General features: G+C 41.9%; 1 protein-coding gene across 3 annotated transcripts in view; it reads right to left on the bottom strand.

Moving 5' to 3' along the window:
- The window catches only part of TAPT1 (transmembrane anterior posterior transformation 1), a 133,565-nt gene that overhangs the window by 2,368 nt on the left and 118,979 nt on the right, over positions 1-12,218 (bottom strand). For all 3 annotated transcript variants that reach the window (XM_081332078.1, XM_081332079.1, XM_081332080.1), the window contains 4 exons: positions 6,572-6,631; positions 5,486-5,554; positions 5,065-5,141; positions 1,722-1,882 (listed from right to left, as the gene is read on the bottom strand). In XM_081332078.1, coding sequence (XP_081188204.1) covers positions 1,722-1,882; positions 5,065-5,141; positions 5,486-5,554; positions 6,572-6,631 — 367 coding nt within the window. The remainder of the gene's footprint in view (positions 1-1,721; positions 1,883-5,064; positions 5,142-5,485; positions 5,555-6,571; positions 6,632-12,218) is intronic.

The following is a 12,218-nucleotide window of genomic DNA, read 5'->3' as shown; positions in this document are numbered from 1 at the left end:
TTATAGCATGTAATTATGACCACTAACTTGGAAAAGCTTTAAAGGTCATATTAAAGAATTACATCTTCTTGAAGCTGGTGCTCTTTAATCAAATAGGAAGCTTCCTAATCAGAGATGGAATAAATGGGAGGAAAGGGCTGTTTTTTACCCAAATTAGATGGGGTACCACTTTTTACTGTAATCTTGGGACAAATGAGATTATTTAAACAACACTGTTCTTGCAGCTTGCTTTTTTTGTTTGTTTCCTAGATCCATTATTTATCTATCTATTTAGTTATGTAAACTATTCCTGCACAGAAAATTGAAAGCGCAAATTAGCAAATTAAATAGCAGGTACAATTGCCATTGGCTAGAGCCAATAAAGAGAGGAAGGGGAAAGAAACAACAAGCAATTATTTATGTTTGGGACAGAAAATCATGTTGGGACTCAGAAAACGATTGCTGCTTCTTTGACAGGTACACTCATGTTAAAAATGTGCCACAGGAAAGTTAGAATTTTGAATTGCATCCTGAATATTATGCCTGGAAATTTTAGAATGCTGATAGCATTTTTTTTTTGTTTCATTGAGCTTTAAAAACGCAAGTGTGCCTTATGAAGAAGAAAACTTAATGCAACTGCCAGAGATGAGCATTTTAATATTGGCTGCTGTGATGTTCATGGGTGGTTTTAAAGAGAATGCATTGCTGTGGCTGGTTTCTTTAAGTGGGCTCAGTTTTAGGACTGCTTGTATAAAGCAAGATGAAAAAACAGGCACAGAGTGTGCTTTCATTGTTTTACTATGGGATTTTAATGGTTTTTTTAATCCTATCCTTACAAATTGTTCCCTTGGCCAATTTTTCTGTAACAGGGCCATGTAAACTATCACCCTACTTTCTTGCATGCCTGTGTGAAAAGCAAGCAAGGAAGATATGTGTTATCACTATTCTCTATGGTGGTGCACCTGATATGTTTTGAAATATTTTTCTCACCAAAACACAAGGCAGTTGAAATATCCATGTGGAGTCCCTGTACTCGGAGTTTGGATCAAACTTCTATTCTCCTTTGTACCAATCTATACTTCTTACAGTAGAAGCACAAAATTAGCCACGGTTTGTATTCAATGAGCCTTCATAAAGATAATCTGACTACCAAGATTGCTCTTTTTACTTCTATGTAGAAGGATAAGCTTCTCAGAGAGTAAAATGTTCCCATCAATTATTGCATCAATTCTGGGAGGACAGACTTTATTTTGGTTTTCTAGTGGTGGCAAAATTTCAAAATGACATTAAACCAAACAGAGCCAAATTATTAGATTTTTGAGGAAGGATCCAATGGTAGCATTTGAGGCCCATTATCAAGTTTTGCTGAATTGTTACAACTCCCAGACAACAGGAAAAATTGGTATTTGGGGAGGGGCTCAGAAGGGATGCAAGCTTTAGAGTACCCCATTTGTCCTTGAGATCATACCATGTCCCCACAATGCATGAGTGTGCACGCACAGGCCATAAATATTGGCTCTACCATTGGAGGGTGGTCTGAAGACTCTGAAGCAATAAAAGGTCTACTGGGGATTCATACGCACTTCAAACCCTGCAAAATTCTTCTGAGAGAGAAATGTCCAAAGCTGGTTTTATTCAGAACTATGAAGATTTAGCTCCTTATATGCTACCAATCACTTTATAATGAGTCAATAAGATGCCTATGCTTAATACTGGAGCCAACATTTTGAGGTTTTACTAACCTTGAGGAGACTTGTACTTGCTCTGTGGTTTGCCAACAGATTTTCCTGGGGTGCTGAAAGGAGGTGGGTTGAACAACTTCTCCTCCATGTTTGCTTCTTTGACATAGTGGCAGGACTTTCCCAGCAATACAATGCTGTTGAGTACCTTAAGTGATATTAAACTGAGAACAATAAGCACACAGGATTAGCTATCATGGCCTGAACAATTTCACCTCCTCCAGAGGCCTCCTCAAATTGTCTATTAGAACAATAGATACACACTATTTTAATCTGATCAACCCTGCTGTGCTGTAGAAATACAGTGTCAGGTCCCAACCCAATCCATGTCTTAGGAAAGAAGAACTCTTGGAGACAGAATTTGTCCAAAAGGAACTTTTACTACGTAAAACATAATTGTCAGTGGGAAATCTGGACAGGATCTGAAAACTGTGTTACAGGTTGGAACTTTTAAAGTATCCCCGAGTGAAACCCCCTCCCCTCAGTCCATTTGGTCAGTCCCGGATCAATTAAGGTTCAGGTGTCAAAACCTTCCAAGGGAAGAGGGATCTTCCATGCCTTTACGACATTTCCTTCCTCCCTTTCAGATTCTAATCGGAGATACAAACCAGATCTCCCCCCCCCCTTTCCTTTGTTCTTCTCAGTTCAAAGGTTCTTCCCCTGGTCTAATGACGGCCTCCAGGCAGGCTGAAATAAACACCCTTGCAACAAATGGATAAGGATAGCCAATTAACATATTTTCTTCTCCTCCTTGGGAATGGCAGAATCCAGTGAGGGATGTAATATTTTAGAACATACAGATAGGGATTTATGAATGGGATATAAATGGATTCTGACATATAGGGCAAAAGTATTAGATTTGTGTCAGGGAGCCTGGATTCAATTTGGTAAAGAACTTGATGCACCTCGAAGAAGGGGCTTCAGATGAGTTTCCCTGCCTTGACCAGGCTGTGTGGACACCTGGTCCTGTTTTTTGCAAAAAGCTGGCTGAGGCAGATGAAGAACAGCCGCCCAGCTGTGCTATTCTTAAGGACAAGGGGGGCAGATGTTACTGAGTCCAACTTCAAGGAGGCCTCCCAAATAATTATTCTGTAGCATATTACCATCATACTCTAACGTCAACACCCTGCAATACTGAGTGTGTCAGAGGCAGCAGTGTAGGAAAACACACGCTCACACCTTTCCCTGTATTTCCACACCCAAGAATAGAGAGGTTTGTGCCTCCCATGTACAAGCCAGATGGATAAGAGTGTACTAATTTGATAAAGTATTTTATGAATTCCCATTATTATTCAGCATGAAATTTCCTATTGTAATAGTTTACCAACACCTGGAAATCTTAACTGAATCATGAATTGAGCATTGATACCAAGTTATGATACCAAGTGCACTTAGTGGAAAATTAATTCCATTAAAAGTAGCAGGATTTGCTTCCAAAATAAGAATTATGGTGGGTAATAATTCTGTGAAATGCATTTTTACTCTCTTCAGAAATTTAACCTTTTAGCAAAAGTTGCCTCCAGATGAGATGGGCGGCACGTAAATCAAATCAAAATCAATCAATAGGAAGCATGTTTTAATGTGAGAGTTGACTTTTGGAAACACAAAATGAATATATTAGATAAAGAGATTGTCCAAACTTGGAAACAAATGTGTGGCTTCAAATATTGAACTGTTTGCAGAATTGATTAATATAAATCAATAATGGATGACTGTAATATATCATGGAATCATTTTATTAATATGTGTATTTCTACAAGTATACATTTTGAAGTATATATCATGTATGCTTTTATTTCCTTTTTTTCTTCTAATTTTGTGTACTTTTTTCCATCACGTATTGTATTTAATTAAAAATATTTTCTAAAAAGCTAAATGAGACAAAAGGATATTTAACCTGTGGGATTAAGCAACAACAGTCAAATTAAGAAATCTCCTAATTCTAAACATTTTATTTATATAGTAAAAACTTAAATCTTTGTACTTAATATTCCATTACCAACTCTGTTGTGTTGATACATTCTTAATAGCAAAATGGAACTTCATTGTAAGAAAATATAATAACAACAACAACAACAACAACAACAACAACAACAACAATAATAATAATAATAATAATAATAATAATAATAATAATAATAATAATAATAATAATAATAATAAAAGTTGGAAGGGACTTGGAGGTCATCTAGTCCAACCCCCTGCTCAGGTAGGAAACCCTATACCATTTTGGACAAATGGCTGTCCAGTCTCTTCCTAAAAACTTCCAGTGTTGGAGCATTCACCGCTTCTGGAGGCAGGTTGTTCCACTGGTTAATTGTTCTAACTGTCAGGAAGTTTCTCCTTAGTTCTAGGTTGCTTCTCTCCTTGATTAATTTCCATCCGTTGCTTCTTGTCCTGCCTTCAGGCACTTTGGAAAATAGCCTGACTCCCTTTTCTTTGTGGCAGCCCCTGAGATATTGGAACACTGCTATCATGTACCCCCTCGTCCTTCTCTTTGTTAAACTAGACATACCCAATTCCCGCAACCGTTCCTTATATGTTTTACCCTCCAGTCCCCAATCATCTTTGTTGCTCTTCTCTGTACTCTTTCTAGAGTCTCAACATATTTTTTACATCATGGTGACCAAAACTGGATGCAGTATTCCAAGTGTGGCCTTACCAAGGCATTGTAAAGTGGTATTAATATTTCACGTGATCTTGATTCTATCCCTCTGTTAATGCAGCCAAACACTGTGTTGGCTTTTTTGGCAGCTGCAGCACACTGTTCGCTCATATTTAACTGATTGTACATTAGGACTCTGAGATACCTCTCACAGTTACTACTATTAAGCAAAATAACCCCTATACTATACCTGTACATTTGGTTTTTCTTGCATAAATGTAGAACCTTACTTTTTTTCACCATTGAATTTCATTTTGTGCCCAGTGTTCAAGTCTGTCCAGATCCTCCTGTATCTTAAGCCTTTCTTCTGGAGTGTTGGCTATTCCTGCCAGCTTGGTGTCATCTGCAAATTTGATGAGTTCCCCATCTATCCCATCGTCCAAATTGTTTATGAAGATGTTGAAGAGCACTGAGTCCAGAACAGAGCCCTGGGGCACCCCACTAGACACTTCCCTCCATGTAGATGCGGTTCCATTGAGGACCACACGCTGAGTACGGCCAGTCAGCCAGCTACAAATCCATCTGGTGGTGATGCTGTCTAACCCACATTTTTCTATCTTATTGAGTAGTAGGTTATGATCTACTTTATCAAATGCCTTACTGAAGTAAATTATATCTTGATTTTTGGTATTCTGATTTTCCTACAGATAAGCTTTACACAATTATTTGATTTGCACTTACCCACAACAGAAAAGAATTACACAGGAATAGGACAAGACCCCTTGGATTTTTACAGAACTTGTAACAACTCTAATGAGCTAGAAAGAAAAATAACAGGGATTAAAATTATTTCTAAAAAGGGATGAGTGTGTAATTCAAATTATTTAAGTTACTTTAAATATCATGTAATATTTAAGATATCCCATCTTAAATTATTTTAACAGATAGCAGTTGCATACAATTTTATTTCAATAACACACAGTAACACACATTCCAACCCAGTACAGAGGGCCATCTCAGTTTAACTTGAAAATCTTGTTCATCAAGCCTACAAATCATGAGTCAATATTATTTTATTTTTAACTAACATGCTCAGGAAAATATTATTTCATCCTCTGGAGTAATTTTCACTAGCTACTACGTGGGGAAAAATATGACTTACTAAAACAGCCAATGGGAGTGGAATAAAGCCCATTCTCCTGGAAACAGAGTCACTGTAATCTGTATATGCCTGGAGGTAGAGAGCAACTATGAAAAAAGCACTAGAACAAGCAAAACATTGAAGTACTAAGAAGTCTCAGAAGTCTAAGCATGGTTACATATTGCAAATAGATTTACTTTAAAATCACACTCACAAAGGGAATTAAAAGTCAGTTCACAACTGATCAGCAGACTGCCAGATATTAGGAGTTCAGGGGCAGAACTCGGCTGAAAAACACAAGGAAATCTGATGGGGTTTGTACTTTGATGGGTACTTTGCTGGCAGAGCATCAGGAAGCAATAAACCTGCAGGCCACTCTGAGGATCTAGGATCCTTTGGCTCCCAACCTTGGCCATGCCTCCTTCTCCTCAAGTCTCCCACCTCCACCCATTTGCCTCCAGCATTCCTCCTTGGTTGACCAATGGGCCCCTTGCCCTCCGCCTTGTGCCCTTTGGCCTGGAGAGCCTGGCCTGGGGCAGGAAGGAGGCAAATGGCACTGGCACGGCTTCTCCAATTGCAGGGTGGGGAAGCCTAGTGTGCGGCGGGAAAGGGGGGAAGCCTGGTGTGGGGCAGCAGGCCAACTCCCTGTTCGGTGTGAGGCCAGAGTCCAGGAGCAGAGACAATGGAGGGGAGGGTGAAGAAAAAAAGGAAGCCGGTGCTTGTCATTAGGAGTTTTCTGATAGTCCTAAATTATCTTAATGGAAGGCCCTGGGACCTTCTATAGCATAAAATGGTTTTAAAACTAGGTTTAATTATTTCCCATAATATTTTATTCATAGTTCATTATGACATAAATAGTGCAAGTGAAATGCATTTCCTAGGAATACTGGAAATTAATTTATGTGCTTGTAGCCACAGGGATGTCTTTGGAAGTTCAACTTCAGAAATCCAAGTTATATATAGTGAGCTCTCCAATTGCAATGCTTTTCCAGTTTCTTCATACTATAAAACTAAATTGCAAGCAAATCTAACTAAATGTGTGCTGTCTGAATAAAAACAGGATGTATACTGTAAGCTCGGATGTATAAACTTCAATCCAACACTTACATTTTTCTGCCGACTGCTAACAAAGTCAAAGGCAAGGCTTGCTTTGTATTCACTATAAACCTGGGGACAGGAAAACATATGCAAATGCTTTGATTAACCATTTGACCGATTAGTGGCAGGCACTTATTATTAGAGAGAAAAGATAGATAAATGTGCTTATGAAAACCTTTCAGTCTGGTTGCTTTTGAATATTTATAGCCAGGGACAACATGTACAGAAATCAAAATACTAAAAAAGATGGAAATAAAACCATTTGGTTGCTTCAATTGGACTAGGGATAATAAGTGGGGTAAGTGTTTGTATCCTTAAAAGGAGGGGAATGGGACATCTTGCCACAGCCAACTCACCGCGGCAACTAGCCATGGAAAGGTCGCCATGGCCAACTCGCCACAGCCATCTCGCCATGGCCAACTCGCTGTGACACAACTTGCCATGTCCAACTCACCGGGGGATCTCACTGCGGGAAAATTTAACAATTTTATTTAATTATTAAAATAAATTAAAATTATTTTAATTTTTACCATTTACATTTCATTCTATTGTTCATTTTGCATCCTTTCTTTAATGATTCTTTTCCATAATTTCTTTAATATTAGTATAACTTTTGTCCCACAATGAGTTGTCCTATGGCAAGTTGTCCTGTGGCAAGTTGGCTGTGGTGAGTTGGTGATGGCAAGTTGGCTGTGGCAAATTGTCACAGACCCAAAAGGAGGATAGAAGATGAGGAAGTGTCTAGATCATCCACTCCAAGGAACCAAGAGATGTGTAAGAACCAAGTTTGTGGGCTCCAGGCAGCGGTCAAAACCCATTTTGGGGTTTCACATGCCCCTAATCACATCAGTGATGCCCTCGACGTGATGTCCCGTTGCCTGGAAGCGGTCCGGGAATGGATGGGGAGGAACAGGCTTCAACTCAATCCGGACAAGACTGAATGGCTGTACATACCGGCATGTCAGGATATTCAGAGTATTCCATCCCTTAATATTGGGGGCGAGTTATTGCCCCCCGTAGATAGGGCTCGCAACCTGGGTGTCCTATTAGATTCACAGCTCTCCTTAGAAGATCACATAGGAGCTGTGACTAGGGGGGCTTTCGCTCAGGTTCGTCTGGTGCGCCAGCTACGACCCTATCTGGACCTGGATGCCTTACGTACAGTCACCCATGCACTTGTGACCTCTCGTCTTGACTACTGCAACGCTCTTTACATGGGGCTGCCCTTGAGAACCACTCGGAAGCTTCAGCTGGTACAGAGTGCAGCTGCACGAACGCTTTTGGGGGCTTCCCGATACTCCCATATTACACCTCTGCTCCGTGAGCTGCACTGGCTTCCAGTTGCCTTCCGGGTGATATTCAAGGTGCTAGTGATGGCATACAAAGCCCTACATGGCATGGGTCCGGACTACCTACGGGAGCACCTACTGCCAGCGTCAACACCCCTCCGTCCTGTGCGCTCCCACAGAGAGGGCCTCCTCAGGGTGCCACCGGTCAGAGAATGCCGGCTGGTGACCCCCAGGGGGAGAGCATTCTCGGTGGGTGCGCCAATCCTTTTGAACCGCTTACCAGCTGAAATCCGGATGGCCCCCGACCTTCGCTCCTTCCGGCGTGATCTAAAAACCTATCTATTCCAGCAAGCCGGCCTGGCCTGATAGATTTGGGGTTTTATTTGTTTTATTGTTGCTTTATTGTATACTTACTTTGCTCTGTACACCGCCCTGAGTCCTCCGGGAGAAGGGCGGTATATAAAACAAACAAATAAATAAATAAATAAATAATGACACTCAGAAGGATATTGTTAATGTGGATTTTCTTATCTTCTCTTTCTACACAATTGAGCTGGGTGATTTGATGAAGAGAGAGGAATAACCATTCTGTCCCCTTCTTTCAGTGAACAGCTAAGAGAGGCCTTTTCCTCCAGCCTACCAGGTACAGACAGACTCTAACATTTAGAAGTTTCAAAGTCATTGTTGGAATTAAAGTATTGAAATTGTATAAAAAAATTATACCAAAATAGGAAAAATGGGATTAAAACCTAGGAAAGACTATAGTGCAAGTTTTTAAATAAGGCTCTAAAATGAGATTCTGTTTGTAAACCCAATTCAGATTCACTATCAAAAATCCTGGAGATCTGGAATAGTATGGCTTTCAAAACTTTCAAGGGGGGTGGTGGAAATTAAGCACATTTTTAAAAGATGCTACATATTTATGTAAATTATTATTATTTTAGGGAATTTGCTAATTTCCTTTATTATATCATTGAAAGCGGCAACAAACTCATCCTCAATGTGAGCCTGCCTTCCACAGGGCATACAAACACAATGAAAAAGAAAATCACTTTCTTTCTTGTTTATTTGAAAGTGTTGCAATTCAAATAGTTTTAAAAATGAAGGAAAGTTGGATAATATTTGTGTTAACAGAACCTCATCTTGTAATTTAAAGACAGAGGAGCCATACCCTGCTACTCTGAAAGTACAGTGGTAATTCACTGCTGGTACACTTAATTTAGGAACATTTTAAATATATCCCAGTAGGAAAATAATAATACAAAGGCTCTTATAAGAAACTTTGTGGTCAGATTGTCAGGTCTGCTATCTTCAGCTTCTTCGCTTTGCTGGCATCCTGCCATAAATAGAAAAAAGGGGAGGGGAAGGAATTTGGGGAAGCTAAGCTCAGGCTGTGAAGGGGAAGACAAATGGGGAAGGAGACATGCTGATAAGAACCAGAGTTATTAAACCAGAATAAGCCAGCTACCAAGGACGCCTGGCCTGGGAACGGAATGCGAAACTACATTGAGAGGTACCAAGCATCAAAGCAGTTCCCAAAACATCAAAATGGAATACTATTAGACACTGTTGAACTGGTCAGGGAAAGGGGGGAAATGTAACCTTTGCACGGGAATACTCAGATCTAGCTTTACTTTTGCTGCAACTGTTTGACATTAGTAAAAGAACCTATCACTTCAACCAAATGGGGTCAAGGGTCATTCTTTCCTAAATGACTAAGTTGAGGCACATCTGACATTAAGCTAGATCTGCAATTTCAGTCAACCTGTAGACATGCCTCTACTGTGAGGACCGTGCCTGAGATGTCTGCACAAAAGAGCGATCAGGAGATAAAAGGTTGGGGGGAGACTGTTCTGACCCAGTGTTCGCAAGTAATAAGCACCTATTATTAAAATAGGGCAGAAACAATCTTTGTTCACGTTGGGTAGATGAAACCAAAAAGTAGTCACAAACGAAAGTCTTTTCCCCTTCTGACACAGGGCAAGAACAGTCTCTGTTCACTTGAGACCTCCAGATAAAGTCTTTCAAGGATTAAGCCAAGCAGAAACAGTCCCTGTTCACACTGGCTGAGGCAAATTCACTACCTATTAGTTTCCAGCATGAAGACTCAGTTGTCACCTCAAATACAGAGCAAGTATGGTTGCCTGTGACAACAGGCCACTCCCAAACCCCTACTATTTATTTCCCAGCTAGGGAGGGGCTGGCTAACATCTACTTTTCCCTGAGAGCCGGCTTATTGCCTTCCATTGCTCTTCTCTCTACGCATATGTGCATCTAGGATGGGCCCCATCTCACTCATCTCAGGCCTCAAAGACAGCTAGCTGCCTATGCACCTGGGCACGGACAGACAGCCCTGGCTCTGCATCTGCCTCTGATTCTGCTTCCTTGTCAGAGGATTCCAAAGGCTCAGAAGTTGACCCAGGCTCCCCTCCCACTCGTCTGACTCTGCTGCTAGCTCTCCTGGCAGCCAACGGACCACAACTGACTATCCCAAGTGGCTAGGGGGGCAGAGGGCTGCGACAACCAGATGAAACCCCGATGTTCACTGCGGGTCAGAAAGAAGGATGATTGGGAAGAACCTTCACTCAGGATAGGGACGAACCAGACCACAATGGTGTGCTTGTCGAAAAGGCCACTGAATTCCTGAAGGGTGCCTTTGACAACCTCCCAGGTGAGTGAAACTCTAGCTCGAATGGCACCATCAACTGCTCAACTGGTGCAGGGCCAGGCAGATGATGGTGCAGCTGCACCCACCACAGTAGCTGCTGCAGTGCCTGCTTCCCTGGAACCAGCTCCAGCCCCATGTCCAATGGCCCAGCTACTGCCATCTGCCTGGGCTGCCCACCAAGGAGGAGAGAGCACAGATCACCGGCTTGGGGGTGAGATTCAGCTGAAACCCAAAGCACTTGGTGTTCTTCCTAACCCAAGTGTGAACCTACCTGCAGGCATATGGGGCCAACCTACCGACTGAAGAGATCAAGGTGAGAAGTGTGATCCTAGCATTGGAGGAGAATGCCATGAAGTGGATGGTTGCCCTGCACAACAATGATGCCCCAGAGCTGTGCAACCTCAATTGGTTTATAACAACCCTCCAGAAGAGATTTGATGATCCCCTCACAGACTGGAACGTCAGGACAAGAATCAAAATGATAAACCAAGGTTGGCGACCCATGGCTGCCTACACCCAAGAATTCCATAGCCTGGCATGCAGACTAACCCACTGGCCACAAGACATGCTGATAAAAGTGTTTCCAAGAGGGGCTGAATGACAACTTCTATAACACCTACATCTCCAGGGACACCCCATGCACCTTCTTAGCCGAAGAAATTGAAATTTCTGATCCCGCAATTTCCCCAACTGCGGGTGGCGATGGTCCCTCCCAGCAGAGAAGAGAGAGACCCCTAAGCCAGGGGGACTGGACCCAAGCCCACACCGCCGCTCCATCAAATGCTTCAAGAGCAGCTGACTGCCAAGCATCACACCCGATACAAAAAGCCACTCCTGGACCCACAAAGAAAATGGGAAAAGCAACCCCGAGGATCCTAGAAGGACTGGAGGTTGATGAGTTCACCCCATCACCTGCCAGTGGTGTGAGAATCTGATAACATAAATTAGGAGCCTGGCAGGATGTGACAATGTCACAGATGACCCCTTGGTAAATCACCTTGTGATACCCGTGACTTTCTCTACTAAACTGATGGTGCTGTTAGAACCCCTATGCATTTTGCCTTTCTTTCCTATCCTTTCATTTCATTTTTCGGGTTCTGCCATTCTGATGAGGAGAGGGGGACCTATGGGTATTCTGTAGTGTATTTCCTTTGCTTTGTTCTATTCTCTTTGAACTATCTTTCTTGGGGTGAGAATGGAATAAGCCTCTGGCCATTTGCCTTATTTCCAGGTGGAGGGAAGAAGCCGCAGAGAAACCTGACAGCCTTGAGAACGGTACCTTATTGGTTCTTTCTCACAACAATTTGACACCTATGGATTGGATCTGTTTGTTTAATCTAACATTTCGTGCAAGAAATCCTCTGATCCTGCCTTACTATCCTGCTGTCAATACTTTCCAATAAAAGTTCCTGTTGAGACAATGCAAGTTTCAAGAGTTCTGCTTTCTTGGGAAGCTTAATTAATTGAGGCAGGTCCTTACAGGTGCCTTCTTGGGCATAGGGAGAACCTGGTTGCCCTCCTGGACTCGGGCTGCACCAGATGCCTGGTCAGCCCTGGCTTAGTCGAGAAAACAGATCTGCAATTCAGAGAACTTAAAGTACTTGTGGCTTTCTGCCAGCTGGAGAGGCCAGTAGCCAGGGGTGACATTTGTCACTGAACCAATAGAGAATGGGACCTCATAAGAAATCCTAAGCTTTAT

Source organism: Vipera berus (assembly GCF_964194415.1).
Source record: "Vipera berus genome assembly, chromosome: 7".
Classification (NCBI taxonomy): domain Eukaryota; kingdom Metazoa; phylum Chordata; class Lepidosauria; order Squamata; family Viperidae; genus Vipera; species Vipera berus.
Note: the sequence above shows the minus strand (reverse complement) of the source record. Positions and strands in the feature narration are given on the sequence as shown.